The 24706-nt window shown below is 45.5% G+C and overlaps 1 protein-coding gene across 4 annotated transcripts in view; it reads right to left on the bottom strand.

Annotated features, from left to right (window-relative positions):
* The window catches only part of LOC139385521 (RNA-binding protein Musashi homolog 2-like), a 494242-nt gene that overhangs the window by 258411 nt on the left and 211125 nt on the right, over positions 1 to 24706 (bottom strand). For all 4 annotated transcript variants that reach the window (XM_071130644.1, XM_071130645.1, XM_071130646.1 and 1 more), the window contains exon 6: positions 22904 to 22996. In XM_071130644.1, coding sequence (XP_070986745.1) covers positions 22904 to 22996 — 93 coding nt within the window. The remainder of the gene's footprint in view (positions 1 to 22903; positions 22997 to 24706) is intronic.

The raw sequence follows: 24706 nt of genomic DNA, 5'->3' as shown, positions 1-24706 counted from the left end.
AATAACAAAAGAGACATACATTGTCCTGTTTTTCAACAGGACAATGACCCAAAACACACCTCCAGGCTGTGTAAGGGCTATTTGACCAAGGAGAGTAATGGAGTGCTGCATCAGATGACCTGGCCTCCACAATCACCCGACCTCAACCCAATTCAGATGGTTTGGGATGAGTTGGACTGCAGAGTGAAGGAAAAGCAGCCAACAAGTGCTCAGCATATGTGGGAACTCCTTTAAGATTGTTGGAAAAGCATTCTAGGTGAAGCTTTTTTTGAGAGAATGCCAAGATTGTGCAAAGCTGTCATCAAGGCAAAGGGTGGCTACTTTGAAGAACATATTTTCATTTGTTTAAAACTTTTTTGGTTGCTTCATAGTTCTGATGTCTTCACTATTATTCTACAATGTAGAAAATAGTACAAATAAAGAAAACCCTTGAATGAGTAGGTATGTCCAAAATTTTGACTACAACTGTACGTGATGGTTTCTCAATGTAATGAAATGACATTTTCAAATCCAATCTCTTTTGGGCTTAGTTGTGGTCAATTTGCAGTGTACAAAAATTGTCCCTAGTTGGCTTCTCCTGCTCTAAGGCTAACAGTGATAGCGGGATACAACACTCTCATAGGCTAAGTGAAATTTCCCAGAAAGGTAAGTCATCAAGGGCAGAGCAAAGGGAGGATGGCATGTTTTCAGTTTGGAATCTAGCCAAAGTTGCCCCTGTAGCAGCACAAACATGGATCATCCAGGATGAGATCTCCGTACTATGGGGAGAGGACATGGCTGAGCGATATGGACCAGTTCAGTTCATCTCTGATTCAGTGGCTACGGAGTGGATTAATGGGTGCTGGATCAACCCCCTCTTCAGAGTAGCACGTCATGCGCCAGCCATGACTAACTCAGCAGCTGGGGCATCCATACTGGCTCCACAATGCTTCACTCTCATCCACCACGGCTATTTATAAAGCCTGTCTGTGTGCCTCATACCAGGACAGGTGGAGGGAAATCAAATCAATCATTTGACATACACTTCAGTGCTAATTCATTTGCTCTAACGCAGTAATAGCGGTGCAAGCGCTGCTCTCAAGAAGCAGAGCCAGGCCTGCCAACGATGTAGTTCTCAATACACGAAACAGAGAGAGAGAGAAAGAGAGAGAAGAAAATACAGGCGCTGATGTCCAATCCCTGTCAGTGCAAGGATCACTGTCCATTTCAAGAGAGGATCAGAAAAAAGAAAACCCAAAGCGTGTTTGTTTTATGGAGGGTAGTTATTACACACACATGCACACAAACAAAAGTCTGTCTGGAAAAACGTGTCATTTAATTCACATCAATAAACGCCCTTCATTAATGGCAGGACCATACAGCGTTGGGATGCTAAAGTACTTCACTTACAGCATCTTCCTAAATAACAAAATGGAAACCTCAGAGCCTCAGCCACAGTAATTACAAAGTGTTGCACCCTACTATCCGTGGGAGGTTTGTGGGTGTGAAGTGAAACAATTCCCTTCTCCCCTCACTCTCTCCCAATCTTCCTTTCTCTCTTTCTTTTTCTCTCTCCCACTCTCCCTTCCTCTCAGGTCTCCCAGAAGGTTTTTCAGAGGCACTTCTGCAGCCCCATGCAGTCTTAATATCCAGGCAGCAGTGAAATGCCAGTGAGGTCAAGGTGTGTAATGAAGCATTCTGAAAGTGTGAATGGATATTAACTCCTGGGAGAGCAACCACACTCACTCTGGGCTTGTTGGAAAAAAAGAGTATCACTTCAACAATGGAGGAGAGGAAAGTGGTGAGACTGAAGGTCAGAGAAGAGGTATAACACGAAGCCTTAGAAATGTCTCTGATTCAGTCCGCAGCCTTCCAACGCAAAGACCATCTGAGTCTCCTCTCTTCTCTTTTCCAATTCAAATGCCTCAGCTGGCTCACACTGCAAGGTGAGATGGACTCGAGGCAGTGACGCTCAATCTCGGCTACCTCTCTCTCCCTCTCTTGCTATCCCTACCTACCCCCACCTACCCCTACCACACACATTGCCTGGTCAACTCTCCAAAGAGGTTAACATGGCCATCGTCTCCTCACAGGGGAGCAGCCAAAGCTCTCTGGAGCTTTTCTGTCATCATTTGGAATAATTTGTTTTGAAGAAGGTCTCCAAATGCTGAAGCCAAATGAAAACACTTCCCTGTGAATGTGTCAGAAACTGGGGGAGAGAACATCTGCGGCAGATGGAGAGTCAGGATTTAGTCTTCGCTTGCTTTGAGCAGACACAAAATATTCAGCCATTAGGGTCTTTGTCAAAGGGAATCAGGTGTGATGGGGAGGAAGAAAGCACTGCACACACACACACACACACACACACACACACACACACACACACACACACACACACACACTGTCTGCCAAAGCCTTCTTCTCTCAGAGACAGCTGTGGACACAGAGGCGGAAACACATCCCTAACTCTCTCAGGAAAACACACGCTCAAACAGACCCACTGTAACACAGGGCATTGTGTTTAATGCTTCAAATGCTGACTGTGTCTGGGAGAGAGCCTCTGCCTCGTCAAAAACACAGTCTCAAAATTCTTCCCTGGGTGCCCATAAATTGTTAATAAATTAGAATATAAAAGAGGCTTGAAATGAGATCTATGCGAGGCGGTACATGTATATGCAGTGTGTCTTTATGAAAGGTCACATTCAGGCTTAGTGAGCTGATCAGCCCCGCTCTGCAGTCCTGCATAATTACTATTACTCTCTCTGACTGGAAAAATGGAAAGACCGTCATCATCTCCATTTGCAGCAAGCAGAGCTTTGCTTTGTTATTTTTGTCCTTGACATTATTTTGTACCTATTAAAATTCCTTGTTCTTGACGCGTTCTTATTTTGTTTAATTTTGACAGGGATAAATCTAAACCAGGTGTGTGTGTGTGTGTGTGTGTGTATGCTTCTCTGGCGTGTCTCTGGTGCCTCAGCCACATCAGAACAGGAGGCTCTGGCTCACAGCCGCTCCAACGCCACAACAAATGGAGTGTGTCGTTCCTGAGACCTAGGTGAGCATGTCAGCACACACACAGATCCAGACTGACTCACACACAGATCCAGACTGACTCACACACAGATCTAGACTGACTCACACACAGATCCAGACTGACTCACACACAGATCCAGACTGACTCACACACAGATCCAGACTGACTCACACACAGATCCAGACTGACTCACACACAGATCCAGACTGACTCACACACAGATCCAGACTGACTCACACACAGATCCAGACTGACTCACACACAGATCTAGACTGACTCACACACAGATCCAGACTGACTCACACACAGATCCAGACTGACTCACACACAGATCCAGACTGACTCACACACAGATCCAGACTGACTCACACACAGATCCAGACTGACTCACACACAGATCCAGACTGACTCACACACAGATCCAGACTGACTCACACACAGGCATCTGAGCCTAATTGATCTCATAGTTTCACTTCAATTTTTGACCCATTAATTCCACGTGGTTACAGGGTTAAAACAGAAACAACTTAAAGTTTAAGTAACTCAAATTCAAAGTAACCAAAAAAGTGTTAAACAAATCAAAATATATTCTATATTTTATAAGCAAAGAGAAATGACAGTCCATCATTACTTTAACACATGGTCAGTCAATACAGAACATTTCAAGAACTTTGAACATTTCTTCAAGTGCAGTCACAAAAACCATCAAGCGCTATGATGAAACTGTCTCTCATGAGGACTGCCACAGGAAAGGAAGACCCAGAATTACCTCTGCTGCAGAGGATAAGTTCATTAGAGTTACCAGCCTCAGAAATTGCAGCCCAAATAAATTCTTCACAGAGTTCAAGTAACAGACACATCTCAACATCAACTGTTCAGAGACTGAGTGAATCAGGCCTTCATTTCTTTATTTAAAAAAAAATGTTTTATTGAACTTTTATTGAACTAGGCAAGTCAGTTAAGAACAAATTCTTATTTACAAGGACGGCCTACCGGGAAACAGTAGGCCAAACCCGGACGACGCTGGGCCAATTGTGTGCCGCCCTATGGGACTCCCAATCACAGCCGGTTTTGATACAGCTTGAAATCAAACCAGGGTGTCTGTAGTGATGCCTCAAGCACTGAGATGCATGGTCGAACTGCTGCAAAGAAACTACTACTAAAGGACACCAATAAGAAGAAGAGACTTGCTTGGGCCAAGAAAGATGAGCAATGGACATTAGACTGGTGTACATTTGTCCTTTGGTCTGATGAGTCCAAATGTAAGATTTTTGGTCCCAACTGCCGTGTCTTTGTGAGACACAGAGCAGGTGAACGGATGGTCTCCGTGTGTGGTTCCAACCGTGAAGCATAGAGGAGGAGGTGTGATGGTGCTTTGCTGATGACACACAGTAATTTATTTAGAATGCAAGGTACACTTAACCAGCATGGCTACCACAGCATTCTGCAGCAATACGCCATCCCATCTGGTTTGCGCTTAGTGGAATTATCATTTGTTTTTCAATAGAACAGCACACCTCCAGGCTGTGTAAGGGCTATTTGACCAAGGAGAGTGATGGAGTACTGCATCAGATGACCTGGCCTCCACAATCACCTGACCTTAACCCAATTGAGATGGTTTGAGATGAGTTGGACTGTAGAGTGAACAAAAAGCAGCCAAGAAGTGCTCAACATATTTGGAAACTCCTTCAAGACTGTTGGTAAAGCATTCCAGGTGAAGCTGGTTGAGAGAATGCAATGAGTGTGCAAAGCTGTCATCAAGGCAAAGGGTGGCTACTTTGAAGAATCTCAAATCTCAAATATATTTTATAGTAACTTTTTTGGTTACTACATGATTCCATGTGTTATTTCATAGCGTTGATGTCTTCACTATTATTCTACAATGTAGAAAATAGTCCAAATAAAGAAAACCCCTTTTTTTTGTACATTCTCTTGAAAGTTGTAATAGTAGAATGCACAAGGTACAATTTTGAAATGGGGTAGTGTATTATCAGTTCCTCTTGGCATGTCAGTCATTGGATATCTTAAAGAGATATTTGGAACTTGTCAGAAATGTCCAGATCAACTAGGCCATGTCTGCTAATGTTTTATTTCGTTGTTCAGCCCATAGATACTGTCATTTTTATGTCACTCAAATATCACATGAATACATATTAGATGTCGCAAAATGTATAGAATTGCAAGAAAATTTGCTTTAAAACGGCTAAATGTTCTTTGTACCCCATGTCAAAATGTGTAGAATTGCAGGAAATAAGCTTTAAACTGCAAAATTCTCTCCACCAACAAGAGGGGTGTGAACAGTTTGTGTCATCAACAGTGCTTGGGCGCATATAAATAGACCTGGCGCAAGTGCACGCGCAGGGGGGGCCCGGGACGTTCCCCAATGCTGGAAGGGGGGCCCGAGGAAGAAAGTTTGGGAAACACTGGTCTAAGCAGCGTGCTCTGAGCGTTGTGAGTTCGAGCCCACTGCTGTGGCATAACTTTTAATATTTTTTAGCGAGCGCTGAGTACAGCATATATCGATGTCCTGAGGACCTTTTCAAACGTCTGACATCTACGTGCTTCTAGTGACCAGCCTGATGTGAGCACCAGGCCCTGCTCTCTCTCAGCCTCATTTAACACAGCTCACAAACAACATGGGCAAAGTCACATTCCTGGCCAAGAAAAAAACTCTCCAATTTACCTCCTCATACACTCTGTTAAACAGGATGATGCGCATTGCACACCACAAGAGACAAAACATGAGGGGAGAAAGGCATCTCTTGTGCTACACAACCAAAGTGAAATCTGTTTAGTAAGGTTTGAGCTCCAACTGGAGAACTGCATACGTAACTTGGACTTCGACTGAAAACTGTGAGAGAGAAAAATGAGTTTAAAACATTTTTTTTTTTTACAAAGGGCCCGAAAATACCAGTTTTGTATAAATGGGAGAAAACATGAAGCTTTGGCCACATCAGGGGAAGTAGCAAAGCTCTTTTAACCTAATTGGCCTTTATTATTAAAGGGCCATTTCCCAACAGCAGGAGGACGAGGAGATTCAAAGCATTTGGCAAATTAGAGAAACAATTTGCTCCACACTGTCCTTGGAGTATAACATTGTGAAGAACACACACACACACACACACACACACACACACACACTTGGATATGCTCATGCACATGCTATGCACACAAAGGTTACACACACGCACAAGGAAAAGAGTGGGGGCTCACTCAATAAGATAATTACCAACGGCTTGTGATTATCAGGGAACTTGTAAAACAAAATGAGCTGTGCAGTGGTTACACAGCTAAATGCATTAGGGCCTTTTAGTAGAATCGATTCAGAAGATAATGGGAGATGTGGTGCTGGTGATCATTTCCAGTCATACAGATCTTCTTGGCTGAAGCAGTCCCAAGAGAACACAAAATATTCTGGCTAGAGAGGCCCAAACAGACCAAAAGAGAGCGAGGGTTGAGAAGAGGAGGGCTTACAAATCACAGGTAAAAAGAGAGTGAAGTGGCTGTTTCCAAGGTGGCCTGCCAGAGGGATGTTTTAGGAAAATAAACATTTTTGTAAGATACTACAAATGGAGTAAGAGGGAAAAGTTGCAAGAAGTTGAGAAGAAGTGATGAGTCCATCGTTTCATTACTGTAAGAGGTTGGGGGAGAGGGGAGAGGTTGGGGGAGAGGTGAGGAGTGAGGTTGGGGGGAGAGGTGGGGGGTGAGGTTGGGGGGAGAGGTGGGGGTGAGGGGAGAGGTTGGGGAGAGGTGGGGTGTGAGGGGAGAGGTTGGGGAGAGAGGGAAGAGGTTGGCGGGTGAGTGGAGAGGTGGGGAGTGAGGGGAGAGGTTGGGGGAGAGGTGAGGGGTGAGGGGAGAGGTTGGGGGAGAGGTGAGGGTTGAGGGGAGAGGTGGGGGGTGAGGTGGGGGGAGAGGGGATAGGTGGGGGGGTGAGGGGAGAGGTGGGGGTGAGGGGAGAGGTGGGGGTGAGGGGAGAAGTGGAGGGTGGGGTGGGGGGTGAGGGGAGAGGTGGGGGGTGAGGGGTGAGGGGAGAGGTGGGGGGTGAGGGGAATGAAAGGGCCTTTTGCTTTGTTCTCAGCCACCTCCTGCTGCGAATGATTTAGTCGCTGTTCAGACACTCTTAGTGTCAATTAAGTTTTTACCCCACAGACACATGTACACAGAAAGATGGACAGGTGCTGGTTAGTCTACAGAGCTCTGTCGTTCCATAGGGTGACATAGAGGAAGACAGTCATGGGCCAAAAGACATGAAAGGTCTGGAGAGGAGGAGATGCAGGGGAAATGTATCTTTATTTATTTAGTCTCAATGTAGGTAGTCTTACTGCATGAACATAATGTTTACAGTTAAACTGCCTTTATATCTAGTCACACTTTTCCCATTGTAACAGGTGGTGTTTCTCAGACTTTATGCCAGTCCCTCAGTCACTGTATCTGAGTTAAGACAACACACTTTGCCATAAGGCAGAGACTACAAAGGATTACAAAGGATTACAAAAGCCTGAGTGATCTTCATTCTGTTCTGAGCAGTCATCTTTTATAACTGTCAGGCAGGCAGAGGTACTCCACTAAGCCAGGGGCTTCTGAGTGCTAGCCATCAGGCCGGGGGTCAAAGGTCAAACACCTGTGGGCAGTGCCAACTTCAGAGGGCAGAGCGGCAATGTGTGATCATTAGGGGGGTGAGAGAGTGACACTGTGCAGAGACCACCAGCACTCCTGCCAACCTGTTCTCCCAACACACACACACACACACACACACACACACACACCCACACACACACACACACACACACACACACACACACACACACACACACACACACTCTCTCTCTCTTTGGAGTGGAGTATCGCCAGCTGTCTGTAACTACTCTCAGATGGATGACAACCACCTGCTGTTGGGGGAAATTAGAAAGCTTGTCAGGCATTTTTTCTTCTTCTCCTTTTTCATCCTCCCGTTTAATTATTCCCTCTTTCATTGAGGTTTGTTTCCCGAGGAACGCCGGAGAGACAGGTTGATCAACTGGAGAATCCTGTTGTGTAAACTTGCAATCTGTCTTTTATGTTCCTGGATTTAAAAGGCAATAGCATGACAAATCAGGGTGACATTGTGAGGCACTGTAGCATCAGTATTGTTTTGTATTGATGGCAGAATAAGGACAATCAAGATGACATTCTGAGGAGATGTAGCATCAGTATTGTTTGGTATTGATGTCAGAATAAGGACAATCAAGATGACATTGTGAGGCACTGTAGCATCAGTATTGTTTTGTATTGATGGCAGAATAAGGACAATCAAGATGACATTGTGAGGCACTGTAGCATCAGTATTGTTTTGTATTGATGGCAGAATAAGGACAATCAAGATGACATTGTGAGGCACTGTAGCATCAGTATTGTTTTGTATTGATGGCAGAATAAGGACAATCAAGATGACATTCTGAGGAGATGTAGCATCAGTATTGTTTGGTATTGATGTCAGAATAGGGACAATCAAGATGACATTGTGAGGCACTGTAGCATCAGTATTGTTTTGTATTGATGGCAGAATAAGGACAATCAAGATGACATTGTGAGGCACTGTAGCATCAGTATTGTTTTGTATTGATGGCAGAATAAGGACAATCAAGATGACATTGTGAGGCACTGTAGCATCAGTATTGTTTTGTATTGATGGCAGAATAAGGACAATCAAGATGACATTGTGAGGCACTGTAGCATCAGTATTGTTTTGTATTGATGGCAGAATAAGGACAATCAAGATGACATTGTGAGGAGCTGTAGCATCAGTATTGTTTTGTATTGATGGCAGAATAAGGACAATCAAGATGACATTGTGAGGCACTGTAGCATCAGTATTGTTTTGTATTGATGGCAGAATAAGGACAATCAAGATGACATTGTGAGGAGCTGTAGCATCAGTATTGTTTTGTATTGATGGCAGAATAAGGACAATCAAGATGACATTGTGAGGCACTGTAGCATCAGTATTGTTTTGTATTGTTAATTACAAGATGACAAAATGGGGAAACAATAAGAAAACAAAAAGAGAAAGCAATGAGAGAACATACAGAAAGTGATATTTATTCTGAACCTCTAATATAAAGGAGGATGAATGGGCCACCCTCCTCCTTTTTAAAGAGTAAAGAGAATCTTCTGTAAACAATGGTGGTATTAATAGACAGTGGATATCTCTTCATATCAACTCTAAATGGGTTGTATCTGGGAGCAGAGCCAGTACTGAGGTGGAGAAGCCTGCTTCTTGGTTCATAACTCAACAGAGGTGGATAACCTGAGCAAGTAGAATTATGTGTTCTATCACACTTCTTTCATTACATAGCAGAAGGGGATAGAGGCAGCTAATGACATTTATGCTTTACCTTGTCTATGTACACATTTCCATTTAAAGAGGGGTAAAAACATCTTAATTCAATACACAGTAGTATTTGCTCTACAGTCGCTAATATACGTTTCCAAAAAAGTATACATGCGTGTGATGTAATTTGATGTCAATACAACGTCTTTGTTGCATTAATTGGTATAGCAACAGAAATAACTGGCCTTCACATTTCCTGACATTGTATTGTTTACCTATGAATGTGCATTAACACAGAGAGGCTGATGTGGATTGGCTGTGTGTGTGTGACAATGATGTGGCATTGTGGCCAGTCAGAGCCCCCCCTGGTTGTGTTAGTCCTACGTTCACTACATCACTTTGTTCCCAGACATAACACAGAGGGCCAAGGGTTGTCTTAGTCGCCCTTGCTTCTCTTCTACACTCCACCCAAGGAATATTCTCCTCAGAGCAGCGGGAGTAGGAGCCTGAGTGTTCGTTCCCCATTGTGTATGCTGCACCTTAAAGCTCCACTCTGACGGCCAGTACTGTGTCAGCACAGTTTTGCCCGGCAGTGGCACCCCTTGGAGTGAGCTCTGGTTTTGAAAGTTCATTAAAACCCAGGTAATGTGTTGGCATTTCAGTTAATTAGTGCACCAGTCTGCGAGTCCTTCACCCCTTTCCTCGTGCACTTGACTCCTATGGGGAGAATGTGCACTAAGAGGAGAGCTCACCAAAGCACATGTACATACAGCACGTACAGGAGCAGCAGACCAAAGACAGTACGTGTGTGTGTGCGCTTGTGCTTCCAAGTTGTCTTATCTACTATATATCTAGCAGCCTGTATACATCTGCAGTATGTCATCATTTAATCTATGCAGCAATCTCTCTATCCACAGTATCTCAAGTACACTGACTCAAACTGTTTATCAATGACAGTCTCTGGGTATATGAAGAATGGAAAGCAGAGATGAGACGAGAGTCAGTGAGGGATGGACCAGTTCTCACATTCTGGCTGCTTAAAGAGATTGAAAGGTATAATAAGCACTAGCAAATGATTTCCTAACATATTGTATGAATTGGAATTCAGAGCATATCATATGAATTGCAGGAACATTTATATTTATTTATTATTGTGTTTATTGCAGGACGTATCATGTCATATGAAATGGAAGAATCTGCACACAATTGTGCACAATTATTGGGGACACTTTCCAAACTACAGGCTGAAATGACACAAAACCTTTAATCACACATCTGTAAGACTTTGGACTAGCCTTCTGTCACTGTTACACACCGTCCTCCAACCCAGATATATTAAATATTAAAACAGACCAGCACTGTTGTTGTTAACATTAATTATACCCGGCTAAAGAGAAGGTGTTGACAGTGAGTGTTTCATGGTGAACTTCCATCTTGTCTCTTAGTCTGACACATCAGTCGTGACTGTGCTGGAGCTGTTCCAATGCTAGGGCTCTGGAGAAGCATCACACTGCGCTGCACCGGGTGAGTAAGTGTGTGTTATACACTCCTTCTCCGCTGTGTAAGCACAGTAATTGTATATGATGCTCAATACCTTTGAGGCTTCATTAAGCCTTTGCATCAAGCTACAGACAAAAACAATCCCTACCTAGCAAGGAGGGATGTAGGGAGGGAAGGGGGGGAGGAGGAAAAAAACAAGGCCATTTACGGTGTGTTTTCAAAGTGTTTTGAGTGGGTGGCAGTTATCCCAATGGGAGACGTGGTTTTTTAATTTTTTTAAATGAGCTGTCACAGGCTGCCAGTGTGTACTACTCATGCTGTTGCAGTTATACAATCAGAATGTGTGTATGTTGAGGGGAGGTGGGGGTGTTAGTCTTGAGAAGAAACCCAGTACGATGCTTTTCATTTCATCTTTTCCCTTTTGTCTCGTCTGTTTTCACGCTGAGCATTCAAATATTGATTTTTACTTAGCTACTACTCCACTCGAGGCGACCACAGGTATCTCTGTACAGTCTTAGTCCGATCCTAACTGTAAAATACACAACCATAGGAGAGAAACAGAATGCTCAACTCTCTCACTGCTCACCATAGCTTGAAATACGACACCATAATCACGTTTCGCCTCAACTTTGGAGGTCAAGTGGAGCCTGAGATGGAGCCCGTCACTCAAGCCAGTGTTTACTGAATGGTTCTCTGCAGCTTCGCTAGACAACCAGACACCTGCAGTTCCTTACCGCCGGCAACCAGCAGCAGAGGAAGACAAAGTCCCAGGCGTTGCAGGTGTTCAGAGCAGCCTTGGCAGGGAAGGCTTATTTCAGCCTGGATGTCTTGAAGCTTCCTTCCCCTGGTTGAAGATCACAGGTATAGGCCCCCGAGTGGAAGGTTATTAGGAGTCCGGGGCCGACTCGGCAGGGCTTGGTGTGGTGTTGGCGTATAGGAGGAAATGCCATGGCTGCGTTTCATTCTGAGAAAGAACCCCGTTTCTTTAAATCCTAATAGAGCCTCGTCTCATTTAATTGGCACACTTCATGCCTGAGCCGATAGTAATCTGTTCTCTCCTTCAGGGAGCTGCGAGACAGACGATTCCAGCCAATGCTATCTGACAGGAAGAGACTCACTGCGGAAGCCGGATAAGTTGAGCTCATCCAAAACTCTGGCAGATCCCTTTGACAAAATCTTCAAAATGTGGGCAATCTCAGAGCAGAGAATGGTTTACCTTGTGTGCTTCAAACAGCTGTCCTCCTTCCTTCCCAATCCCTGCACCACCACCTCTTCCTTCACTCCACATTCCCCACCAATCACCAAAGATTCTCACCTGCTATCTATATGAGATTTAGTCAAGTGAGTGGGTGCCAGCAATCTATTCAATTACACTCAATCTTCTTTAAACAGCTTGGGTATTTGAGTAGAACAGAGGGCCTACGGGTGCTTTATACCAATGACCCAATGACTTAGTTCTGAGGCAATCCCGTCTTACCCTAGGGGAAATGTTCTAGAAGGATTTACTGGGCTAAAGCCTTACATGGACGCCAAACCATATAGTGAGGACTGTGGGACCATGAAACCCACTGACCAGGGGATCTATGGGTTAGTCTATCGACATCAAATAACAAGAGTGCATTACTTTTGTGGATAGGTGGTGAATGTCCTCATGCTGATAACAAACCATGAGGGACCCAAACCTGATGAAATCCATAATACCTGCAGACCTGCAGTCCAGCCCCCTCACCCGATAAATAACCTCAGAGCTCAGGGACTTTCAGGAGAAAGCCATTAGTCAGGGCTATTTAATTGAAAGGTGAATTATCTGATGAAAAGCACCCTATTCCCTTTGTAGTGCACTACCTTTGACCAGAGCCACATATGCACTACCCACAGATAGACTCTTAGGGTTTGACATTTAGGAGGACATTGCCCCTAAGAGCTGGGATACAATCGAGGTGTGCCCACCCTCTGAATGGCACATAGACTCCGAGAAGCTGATATCGAAAGACCAATCATCTCTATAGGCTGAACCACACTCGTAGGCAAGATAAAGGACCTGAATTAGAATAGAAAACATCGCCAAGAGGCAGCAGTATAACTTCCTATTTCTAAGTGGGTATTTAAAAATCTTCCCCCTTGACTGCAGGAAACACTACCAATACGCAGAGCAAGCAAAGGTCACAGAGAATATGAAATAATTTGTCTTGTTCGCTCTCTTTCTCTCTCTGGCGAAAAAGCAGGTTCAGTTAGCTCTCTCTCTCTCTCTGGTGAAAAAGCAGGTTCCGTTAGCTCTCTCTCTCTCTGGTGAAAAAGCAGGTTCCGTTAGCTCTCTCTCTCTCTGGTGAAAAAGCAGGTTACGTTAGCTCTCTCTCTCTCTGGTGAAAAAGCAGGTTCCGTTAGCTCTCTCGCTCTCTGGTGAAAAAGCAGGTTCCGTTAGCTCTCTCTCTCTCTGGTGAAAAAGCAGGTTCCGTTAGCTCTCTCTCTGGCAAAAAAGCAGGTTCCGTTAGCGCTCTCTCTCTCTGGTGAAAAAGCAGGTTCCGTTAGCTCTCTCTTTCTCTGGTGAAAAAGCAGGTTCCGTTAGCTCTCTCTCTGGTGAAAAAGCAGGTTCCGTTAGCTCTCTCTCTCTCTGGTGAAAAAGCAGGTTCCGTTAGCTCTCTCTCTCTCTGGCGAAAAAGCAGGTTCCGTTAGCTCTCTCTCTGGTGAAAAAGCAGGTTCCGTTAGCTCTCTCTCTCTCTGGTGAAAAAGCAGGTTACGTTAGCTCTCTCTATCTCTGGTGAAAAAGCAGGTTCCGTTAGCTCTCTCTCTCTGGTGAAAAAGCAGGTTCTGTTAGCTCTCTCTCTCTGGTGAAAAAGCAGGTTCCGTTAGCTCTCTCTCTCTCTCTCTGGTGAAAAAGCAGGTTCCGTTAGCTCTCTCTCTCTCTGGTGAAAAAGCAGGTTCCGTTAGCTCTCTTTCTCTCTCTTGTGAAAAAGCAGGTTCCGTTAGCTCTCTCTCTCTCTGGTGAAAAAGCAGGTTCCGTTAGCTCTCTTTCTCTCTCTGGTGAAAAAGCAGGTTCCGTTAGCTCTCTCTCTCTCTCTGGTGAAAAAGCAGGTTCCGTTAGCTCTCTCTCTCTCTGTTGAAAAAGCAGGTTCCGTTAGCTCTCTCTCTGGTGAAAAAGCAGGTTCCGTTAGCTCTCTCTCTCTCTGGTGAAAAAGCAGGTTCCGTTAGCTCTCTCTCTCTCTGGCGAAAAAGCAGGTTCCGTTAGCTCTCTCTCTGGTGAAAAAGCAGGTTCCGTTAGCTCTCTCTCTCTCTGGTGAAAAAGCAGGTTCCGTTAGCTCTCTCTCTCTCTCTCTGGCGAAAAAGCAGGTTCCGTTAGCGCTCTCTCTCTCTGGTGAAAAAGCAGGTTCCGTTAGCTCTCTCTCTCTCTGGTGAAAAAGCAGGTTCCGTTAGCCCTCTCTCTCTCTGGTGAAAAATCAGGTTCCGTTAGCTCTCTTTCTCTCTCTTGTGAAAAAGCAGGTTCCGTTAGCTCTCTCTCTCTCTCTGGTGAAAAAGCAGGTTCCGTTAGCTCTCTCTCTCTCTGGTGAAAAAGCAGGTTCCGTTAGCTCTCTCTCTCTCTGGTGAAAAAGCAGGTTCCGTTAGCTCTCTCTCTCTCTCTGGTGAAAAAGCAGGTTCCGTTAGCCCTCTCTCTCTCTGGTGAAAAATCATGTTCCGTTAGCTCTCTCTCTCTCTCTCTCTGGTGAAAAAGCAGGTTCCGTTAGCTCTCTCTCTCTCTGGTGAAAAAGCAGGTTCCGTTAGCTCTCTTTCTCTCTCTTGTGAAAAAGCAGGTTCCGTTAGCTCTCTCTCTCTCTGGTGAAAAAGCAGGTTCCGTTAGCTCTCTTTCTCTCTCTGGTGAAAAAGCAGGTTCCGTTAGCTCTCTCTCTCTCTCTGGTGAAAAAGCAGGTTCCGTTAGCTCTCTCTCTCTCTGTTGAAAAAGCAGGTTCCGTAAGCTCTCTCTCTCTGGCGAAAAAGCAGGTTCCGTTAGCGCTCTCTCTCTCTGGTGAAAAAGCAGGTTCTGTTAGCTCTCTCTCTCTCTGGTGAAAAAGCAGGTTCCGTTAGCCCTCTCTCTCTCTGGTGAAAAATCAGGTTCCGTTAGCTCTCTTTCTCTCTCTTGTGAAAAAGCAGGTTCCGTTAGCTCTCTCTCTCTCTCTGGTGAAAAAGCAGGTTCCGTTAGCTCTCTCTCTCTCTGGTGAAAAAGCAGGTTCCGTTAGCTCTCTCTCTCTCTGGTGAAAAAGCAGGTTCCGTTAGCTCTCTCTCTCTCTCTCTCTCTCTGGTGAAAAAGCAGGTTCCGTTAGCCCTCTCTCTCTCTGGTGAAAAATCAGGTTCCGTTAGCTCTCTTTCTCTCTCTTGTGAAAAAGCAGGTTCCGTTAGCTCTCTCTCTCTCTCTGGTGAAAAAGCAGGTTCCGTTAGCTCTCTCTCTCTCTTCATTCTATTCTTGAGGCTCAAGCCGCAGTGATTTCACCAGGATTAAAACCACAGAGCAGCCCTGCAACCGCACAGTGGAACAGAGCGGAGGAGGAGTCCGTTGGGGACCAAACCAATCTGCTTTACACATCATTTACACAGTAAACTGATAGAGGAGCTCGCAGCAGCTAACAAAGCAGCAGTTCCTTGGTGCTGTGAACCAGTCACATAAGACATATTAACCTTGTATTAGAGGCAAATCCACAATGGTATTCACAGCCTGGTTCTGTAGAAGGCCCTGGACTAAACAACAAAGTGTTGTCGGGCTGGCATGTGGCCCAGAGGAGGTGGTGAACAGGTTAAGTACAAAGGCTGCTAGGTCTCCACTATGGGACTGTGAGGTAGATGAAGCCTTCATTAAAGCTGTGAACAGGTTAGGTTAAGCGAGGTACGGGTAAGGAGGGAAGCTGATACACTATGGGACTGTGAGGTAGATGAAGCCTTCATTAAAGCTGTGAACAGGTTAGGTTAAGCGAGGTACGGGTAAGGAGGGAAGGTGATACACTATGGGACTGTGAGGTAGATGAAGCCTTCATTAAAGCTGTGAACAGGTTAGGTTAAGCGAGGTACGGGTAAGGAGGGAAGGTGATACACTATGGGACTGTGAGGTAGATGAATCCTTCATTAAAGCTGTGAACAGGTTAGGTTAAGCGAGGTACGGGTAAGGAGGGAAGCTGATACACTATGGGACTGTGAGGTAGATGAAGCCTTCATTAAAGCTGTGAACAGGTTAGGTTAAGCGAGGTACGGGTAAGGAGGGAAGGTGATACACTATGGGACTGTGAGGTAGATGAAGCCTTCATTAAAGCTGTGAAGAGGTTAGGTTAAGCGAGGTACGGGTAAGGAGGGAAGGTGATACACTATGGGACTGTGAGGTAGATGAAGCCTTCATTAAAGCTGTGAACAGGTTAGGTTAAGCGAGGTACGGGTAAGGAGGGAAGGTGATACACTATGGGACTGTGAGGTAGATGAAGCCTTCATTAAAGCTGTGAAGAGGTTAGGTTAAGCGAGGTACGGGTAAGGAGGGAAGGTGATACACTATGGGACTGTGAGGTAGATGAAGCCTTCATTAAAGCTGTGAAGAGGTTAGGTTAAGCGAGGTACGGGTAAGGAGGGAAGGTGATACACTATGGGACTGTGAGGTAGATGAAGCCTTCATTAAAGCTGTGAACAGGTTAGGTTAAGCGAGGTACGGGTAAGGAGGGAAGGTGATACACTATGGGACTGTGAGGTAGATGAAGCCTTCATTAAAGCTGTGAACAGGTTAGGTTAAGCGAGGTACGGGTAAGGAGGGAAGGTGATACACTATGGGACTGTGAGGTAGATGAAGCCTTCATTAAAGCTGTGAAGAGGTTAGGTTAAGCGAGGTACGGGTAAGGAGGGAAGGTGATACACTATGGGACTGTGAGGTAGATGAAGCCTTCATTAAAGCTGTGAACAGGTTAGGTTAAGCGAGGTACGGGTAAGGAGGGAAGGTGATACACTATGGGACTGTGAGGTAGATGAAGCAAAGACATTGTCACCTCCAAGAGACAGAATCAACACAATCCCACAAATAAATGTAGTTGAAAGAAATCACAGTGAAGTGTTATGACAAAAAATGAAAATGCCCAATTGAATATATATTCATTTCAAATCTTTCCTGGGCAGTATAAGGCGTGTGAGGATGTTGTCTTTGGTCTGTGTCCTCTGCCTTCTATTCATCTGTAGAAGAAGAACAAGGATCCAATCAGTACAGCTCAAACTTCACTGTGATTCCACAGAGGGGTGAGACAGCTTCAACGTCACTGTGATTACACAGAGGGGTGAGACAGCTCCAACTTCACTGTGATTACACAGAGGGGTGAGACAGCTCCAACTTCACTGTGATTACACAGAGGGGTGAGACAGCTCCAACTTCACTGTGATTACACAGAGGGGTGAGACAGCTCCAACTTCACTGTGATTACACAGAGGGGTGAGACAGCTTCAACTTCACTGTGATTACACAGAGGGGTGAGACAGCTTCAACTTCACTGTGATTACACAGAGGGGTGAGACAGCTCCAACTTCACTGTGATTACACAGAGGGGTGAGACAGCTCCAACTTCACTGTGATTACACAGAGGGGTGAGACAGCTCCAACTTCACCGTGATTACACAGAGGGGTGAGACAGCTCCAACTTCACTGTGATTACACAGAGGGGTGAGACAGCTTCAACTTCACTGTGATTACACAGAGGGGTGAGACAGCTCCAACTTCACTGTGATTACACAGAGGGGTGAGACAGCTCCAACTTCACTGTGATTACACGGAGGGGTGAGACAGCTTCAACTTCACTGTGATTACACAGAGGGGTGAGACAGCTCCAACTTCACTGTAATTACACAGAGGGGTGAGACAGCTTTGGACAACACTGAATCAACTGTGTTTTCAATCCTCACAAGGAGATTCAGTTTCACTCATTGACTCTGGGGCTATGAGGAGCATTCTGAGAGCTTATTAGGATTAAACACACACACAGACAGCCAGCCACACACAGCCACACACAGCCACACATAGACAGACACACAGGCAAGCACACACACAGCCACACATAGACAGACACACAGACAAACACACAGGCAAACACACACACAGCCAAACACAACCAGCCACAGCCAGCCAGACAGACAGACAGCCAGACAGACAAGCAGCCAGACACACATAGACAGACACACACAGATACGCAGCCAGATAGACTCGCAGCCAGACAGACACGCAGCCAGACAGACACACAGATGACAGCCAGAGGAGTCTACATCCATCTATCATCCCTCAGTAACCCCTGGAGATGAGACTTAATCCCTCAGTAACCCCTGGAGATGAGACTTCATCCCTCAGTAACCCCTGGAGATGGAGTCTACATCTCTCTATCATCCCTCAGTAACCCTTGGAGATGAGACTTCATCCCTCAGTAACCCCTGGAGATGAGACTTCATCCCTCAGTAACCCCTGGAGATGAGGAGTCTACGTCCCTCTTTCATCCCTCAGTAACCCCTGGAGATGGAGTCTACATCCCTCTTTCATCCCTCAGTAACCCCTGGAGATGAGACTTCATCCCTCAGTAACCCCTGGAGATGAGACTTCATCCCTCAGTAACCCCTGGAGATGAGACTTCATCCCTCAGTAACCCCTGGAGATGGAGTCTATATCCCTCTTTCATCCCTCAGTAACCCCTGGAGATGAGTCTACATCCCTCAGTAACCCCTGGAGATGAGACTTCATCCCTCAGTAACCCCTGGAGATGAGGAGTCTACATCCCTCTATCATCCCTCAGTAACCCCTGGAGATGAGACTTCATCCCTCAGTAACCCCTGGAGATGAGACTTCATCCCTCAGTAACCCCTGGAGATAAGACTTCATCCCTCAGTAACCCCTGGAGACGATACTTCATCCCTCATTAACCCCCGGAGAAGAGATTTCATCCCTCAGTAACCCCTGGAGATGAGGAGTCTACATCCCTCTATCATCCCTCAGTAACCCCTGGAGATGAGACTTCATCCCTCAGTAACCCCTGGAGATGAGACTTCATCCCTCAGTAACCCCTGGAGATGAGACTTCATCCCTCAGAGATGAGGAGTCTACATCAGTAAATGTCACCTTTTATCTCACTGTTTAGCTTCCGTGGCTCTGCTGTACTGTGCAGAGAATGTTTTTTGCGGCGGAGCTATAAGTCAGACTGAATTCTAGCTGGATTTAGGTTATTCTAGATTTACTTTGAATAGTCTTTTTCCATTTCTATAAAGTCAGGTTCACACATTAGAACAGTACATCAAGATAAAACATCCTATAACCACAAATAATAGTTAGGGCTGTTGTTCATGACAGGCTAAATGAACTAAACACTGAGTTTAACTCAATGTAAAGTCCAGGTACAGTATCTCTGGTGACAGGTGACAGGTGAAAGGTGAAAGGTGAGGTCAGAGAGGGGTCAACAACCAATGCAGGAGTTGTTGCAGCTCAGCCAGATAAGTGGACTTTGTTTTAAGACAAACTCCAAACTGATTATAACAAACGTATGACTAAGCATTAGCAACCCTGGCTAATTAGCCTGCTCTGGGTATAAACAAGGCAGGATAGAGGAAGGGGGAGGGGGATTGACTGGGCTCCCCTTTTTCTGCTAATTTGTAAGATTACGTCGGGAAGTGGGTAGAGGTTAAGAGCACCCCATTGCATAATCATGATGATGAATCATCTCGTTGTGCTGTCCCCATCTTGTTTAGTCTCAACTGTAAAACTCCTGAGAGAGAATTGTTCACTTTGTCAAGACTGTGTGAAAATGGCATTATGTTTATAACTAGCTGATAAAGCACTACTCTTGGAGGACGGAGAAAGGAGATGAATTAGTACCATATGGTCTGTATTAAGACGATACATAGTGTAGCACTGAAGGGCAGACGGCTGTATGTCAACAGAGGTGGCAGTGTCCCTGGTCCATTTAAACAGACTCATTCAGTACAGTACATGTGGCTTCCTGTGGCCTTGGGCTCCTGGGCTCTGCTTAAGATGCACTTTGGGGCTGACGCATTGAACAGGCAGGAAAGGCCTCTCTTGGGTAGAGCACTCTGTCATAGTAGTACACACACCAGTCTGCTAGGTCTGGGAGAGCACGGTCTGTGAGGAGACAGATCCTATGACCCTGGTGCCCCACGCCACCTGCTTCCTACCCCTATGAAGCGCGCGCGCACGCACGCACGCACGCACGCACGCACGCACGCACACACACTAACACAGCCAACATAACTCTGCTAATTGGCTAATTCTGGATCCACACCAAACAAAACACACACTCAGACATTGATAAACACACGTGGCGCACGCACGCACACAGTATCAGTAGTGCTGACATGTGAGTCATCAAGAGCAGGTTGCAAATGGATTCCCAGAGTTTACATTTCAGACAACTCACTTCCAGCCCCCTCCTCCCTCCCTCTCATCCCTCCACTTCTGACTTCTTCCCTCCAAAACACAGCTGCTGTGCTTGGTACAGGTGTGCTCTCATTTCTCTGAGAGGACACTGGCTAATTAACTGGTTTATTGACTCAGATGGACTCCTCACTGACACACACACACACACACACACACACAGAGGGTGCAATAGTGCGGGCAGACAGACGGGGCCCTGGGTTCAGTGTGGTGACCCAGGGAAGGGGGGTATGGGGCCAGGATCCAGCCCCTCTCTGTCTGTCAGTCTGATTGGGCCTCCTCTAAACCAGGAGAGCTTGTGAGGTTTCCAGGACAGGAGCCATGTGGCCTGTTCCTGAAAAGCCCAATGCAGCCGTATTTATCTCAATATCAAATCCCTTCTGGGTAACAAATAACAACTTTACTGGGATTCTTTCAATTCAAATGGTCAAAAAGAAAGAAAAATAGCTTCTTAGCCGAGAGACATTTCTCAAGCAAGAATTTTGCTCTGACTGTCTGAGTGGGGAGGAGAAAACTGAAAACTAGCCCTTATTGACAGAGAGGTTTGAAACTATCTTTCTTATTGGTCACCACAACAGGCTGACATTTCAGCCATCTTTTCAAACAGCTCTTACACTAAAAGGGCATTATCATCATTTTAATCATTTCACAGTATTATTCCAACCTCAGTGTGGAAATATATATAAAACACAGGAATATCCTGTTTTTGACTGCACTGGCCCTTTAAAGTAATCACTGATCTAACACGATTGGACAGGTGAAAGCAGGAGCTCCTGTATTTGAGCTCTCACAAATCCAGTCCTGTCGGATCAGTGACTACTTCAACGAAGGGAGGGAGGAAGGATGAACTTTCTAAATATTCAAACAAGGACTTAGAGAGCCAGGAAAACCCAGGCCACTCAATCAAACCCTGGCTCTGTCCCCATCATCTCTGGAAAAATTATGAGAATCCTCAAACTAGAAGCTAAAACGGACACTTTAGAAGTGACAATAGAATCAGTCCCACTACATGCCTGACAACTGACGAAACAGGTCTGATGGTACCAGCAGCAGGATATGGGGAGACTCATCTAAACAACCAGCCTCCACAGCCAGTGTAGGAACCAGACACATCCCAGGGAATGAGTCCATACACCTCCACAGCCAATGTAGGAACCAGACACATCCCAGGGAATGAGTCCATACACCTCCACAGCCAGTGTAGGAACCAGACACATCCCAGGGAATGAGTCCATACACCTCCACAGCCAATGTAGGAACCAGACACATCCCAGGGAATGAGTCCATACACCTCCACAGCCAGTGTAGGAACCAGACACATCCCAGGGAATGAGTCCATACTAGAGGTCGACCGATTAATCGGAATGGCCGATAAATTAGGGCCGATTTCAAGTTTTCATAACAATCGGAAATCGGTATTTTTGGGCGCCGATTTGCCGATTTAAAAAATGTATATGTATTTTTTATTATATTTTTTATTTATACCTTTATTTAACTAGGCAAGTCAGCTAAGAACACATTCTTATTTTCAATGACGGCCTAGGAACGGTGGGTTAACTGCCTTGTTCAGGGACAGAACGACAGATTTTCACCTTGTCAGCTCGGGGGATCCAAACTTGCAACCTTACAGTTAACTAGTCCAACGCAATAACGACCTGCCTCTCTCTCGTTGCACTCCACAAGGAGACTGCCTGTTACGCGAATGCAGTAAGCCAAGGTAAGTTGCTAGCTAGCATTAAACTTATCTTATAAAAAACAATCAACCATAATCACTAGTTGATGATATTACCTGATATTATCTAGCGTGTCCTGCGTTGCATATAATCTGACTGAACCTACAAGTATCTGACTGAGCGGTGGTAGGCAGAAGCAGGCGCGTAAACATTCATTCAAACAGCACTTTCGTGCATTTTGCCAGCAGCTCTTTGTTGTGTGTCAAGCATTGCGCTGTTCATGACTTCAAGCCTATCAACTCCCAAGATGAGGCTGGTGTAACCGAAGTGAAATGGCTAGCTCGTTAGCGCACGTTAACTAGAAGGACGGAAGCTATACTGTTACACTGGCAATACTAAAGTGCCTATAAGAACATCCAATAGTCAAAGGTTAATGAAATACAAATGGTATAGAGGGAAATAGTCCTATAATTCCTATAATAACTACAACCTAAAACTTCTTACCTGGGAATATTGAAGACTCATGTTAAAAGGAACCACCAGCTTTCATATGTTCTCATGTTCTGAGCAAGGAACTGAAACATTAGCTTTCTTACATAGCACATATTGCACTTTTACTTTCTTCTCCAACACTTTGTTTTTGCATTATTTAAACCAAATTGAACATGTTTCATTATTTACTTGAGGCTAAATTGATTTTATTAATGTATTATATTAAGTTAAAATAAGTGTTCATTCAGTATTGATGTAATTGTCATTATTACAACAACAACAACAACAAAATTGGCCGATTAATCGTTATCGTTTTTTTTTGTCCTCCAATAATCGGTATCGGCGTTGAAAATTCATAATCGGTCGACCTCTAGTCCGTTACACCTCCACACTACAGATCTCTATTAGAGACTTGGTGAGATCCGATAGAGTCCATCACCTTGAAATCACACAGCCCCTGAACAACACAGGACAAGAAGAGGACATCACTTTCAAATAAGCCTTACCTTGCCAAACTGTTCAAAATACTGCTTCACATCTTCAACTACTGTGTTCGCTGATAATCCTCCTACGAATATTTTCTTTGTTCTTGTGACCATCTGGAAGGAGAGAAAAAGAGAGAAGAGAGATCACCAACATATGAAAGCCTTTAGAGGACAAATCTCAAGAGCATTCATACCCCTCTTCTCCTCTCAGACACTAGTCAGGGCCAGATTCATAGTTTAAGTTTGAAAACAGAGTTGAGTAGTGTAGCTTGTGAGCTGCAAGTCTGCGGTCATTTGTTGGGTTGTGTAGGGACGTGTCCAGAGGACCACCTGTCACTAATGTCACTACCTGTGCCCTGTCCTTACCAAGGCCACACAATGAGTTTTGACACTTTTACTTTCACACACAAGAGGAGAGGAGAGAGAAGATAGGAGAGAGAAGAGGGGAGGGGAGGAGAGAGAAGAGGGAAGGGAAGAGAAGAGGAGAGGAATGGAGAGAGAAGATAGGAGAGAGAGAAGAGGGGAGGGGAGAGAAGATAGGAGAGAGGAGAGGAGAGAAAGGAGAGAGAAGAGGGGAGGAGAGAGAAGAGGGGAGGGGAGGAGAGAGAAGAGGGGGGGTGGAGGGGAGAGAAGAGAAGAAGATAAAGGAATCAAGGTTTAAACCCAGAGGGACAAAGGAGAGAGCACATCTCTTCCCCTTGGCCACCACCACCCATGGTTGGACTACCCATCAGCACTAGCAACACAGTCCAACACAATGGATGGCCTGGCCGAGTGCAGCCAGGGAATCTGTCAACATCACTCACATTTATCACCCGCCATCTTTAGGAGCAACAAGCCAGCACCACTTCAGTCTTCATCTCTCTACTTTCGTTCCTTCTCCTCCTGACATCTTTCCCTCCCTGCAGTTTCATCTGCTTCCCTTGATAAATAATCTGCCTGTATGTCTTTATCCCCAGTTGTTTTCAGGCCGGGCTTGGCTCTAGCAGGATGCCTCAACTTGTCTGCCGAGAGTTTTTTTTTTTCAGCTCCTGCTCGCTTTACACCTACTGATGTGGACCTCAGTGTGTGTGTGTGTGTGTGTGTGTGTGTGTGTGTGCGTGCAGGGATCTCGCAGGTCCTGGAACAACGCTGTGACACCAGACAACAGGCCTTCATCTTCCCTCTCTCCTCTCCTCCTCCAATCCCTATCCTCCTACAGTCTCTTTCCCTCTCTCCTCCTCCTCCAATCCCTATCCTCCTACAGTCTCTTTCCCTCTCTCCTCCACCTCCTCCTCCAATCACTATCCTCCTAGTCTCTTTCACCCTCTCCTCCTCCAATCCCTATCCTCCTACAGTCTCTTTCCCTCTCTCCTTCTCTGACACCAGACAACAGGCCTTAAATCTTCACTCTATCCATCTTACTGTATACCTTCTCTTCCTCTCTCCTCCTCCAATCCCTATCCTCCTACAGTCTCTTCCTCTCTCTCCTCCTCCTCCAATCCCTATCCTCCTACAGTCTCTTCCTCTCTCTCCTCCTCCAATCCCTATCCACCTACAGTCTCTTCCTCTCTCTCCTGGCATATGACTGCTGACTCCCTCCTACACATTAACATACAGGCTGATGGTTAGAACAGGCTTTCAGCAAATTAGACATCAGAGTAGCTCTGAGATGAGACAGTAAGAAGCATCAGCTGCAGTGACGACTGACTGCAGTAGTTCTGCACCTCCTCCACAGTGAGGAGATGGTCTAGAAGGACTTGTCAACATTCCTTAGTCCCTCTACACCACTGACAGACAGCATCTAGGGCCAGGCCAGGGCATTTACTGTAGGCATCACATCAC

Source organism: Oncorhynchus clarkii, chromosome 27 (genome assembly GCF_045791955.1).
Source record: "Oncorhynchus clarkii lewisi isolate Uvic-CL-2024 chromosome 27, UVic_Ocla_1.0, whole genome shotgun sequence".
NCBI classification, from domain to species: domain Eukaryota; kingdom Metazoa; phylum Chordata; class Actinopteri; order Salmoniformes; family Salmonidae; genus Oncorhynchus; species Oncorhynchus clarkii.
This window is presented reverse-complemented; position numbering and strand designations above follow the sequence as displayed.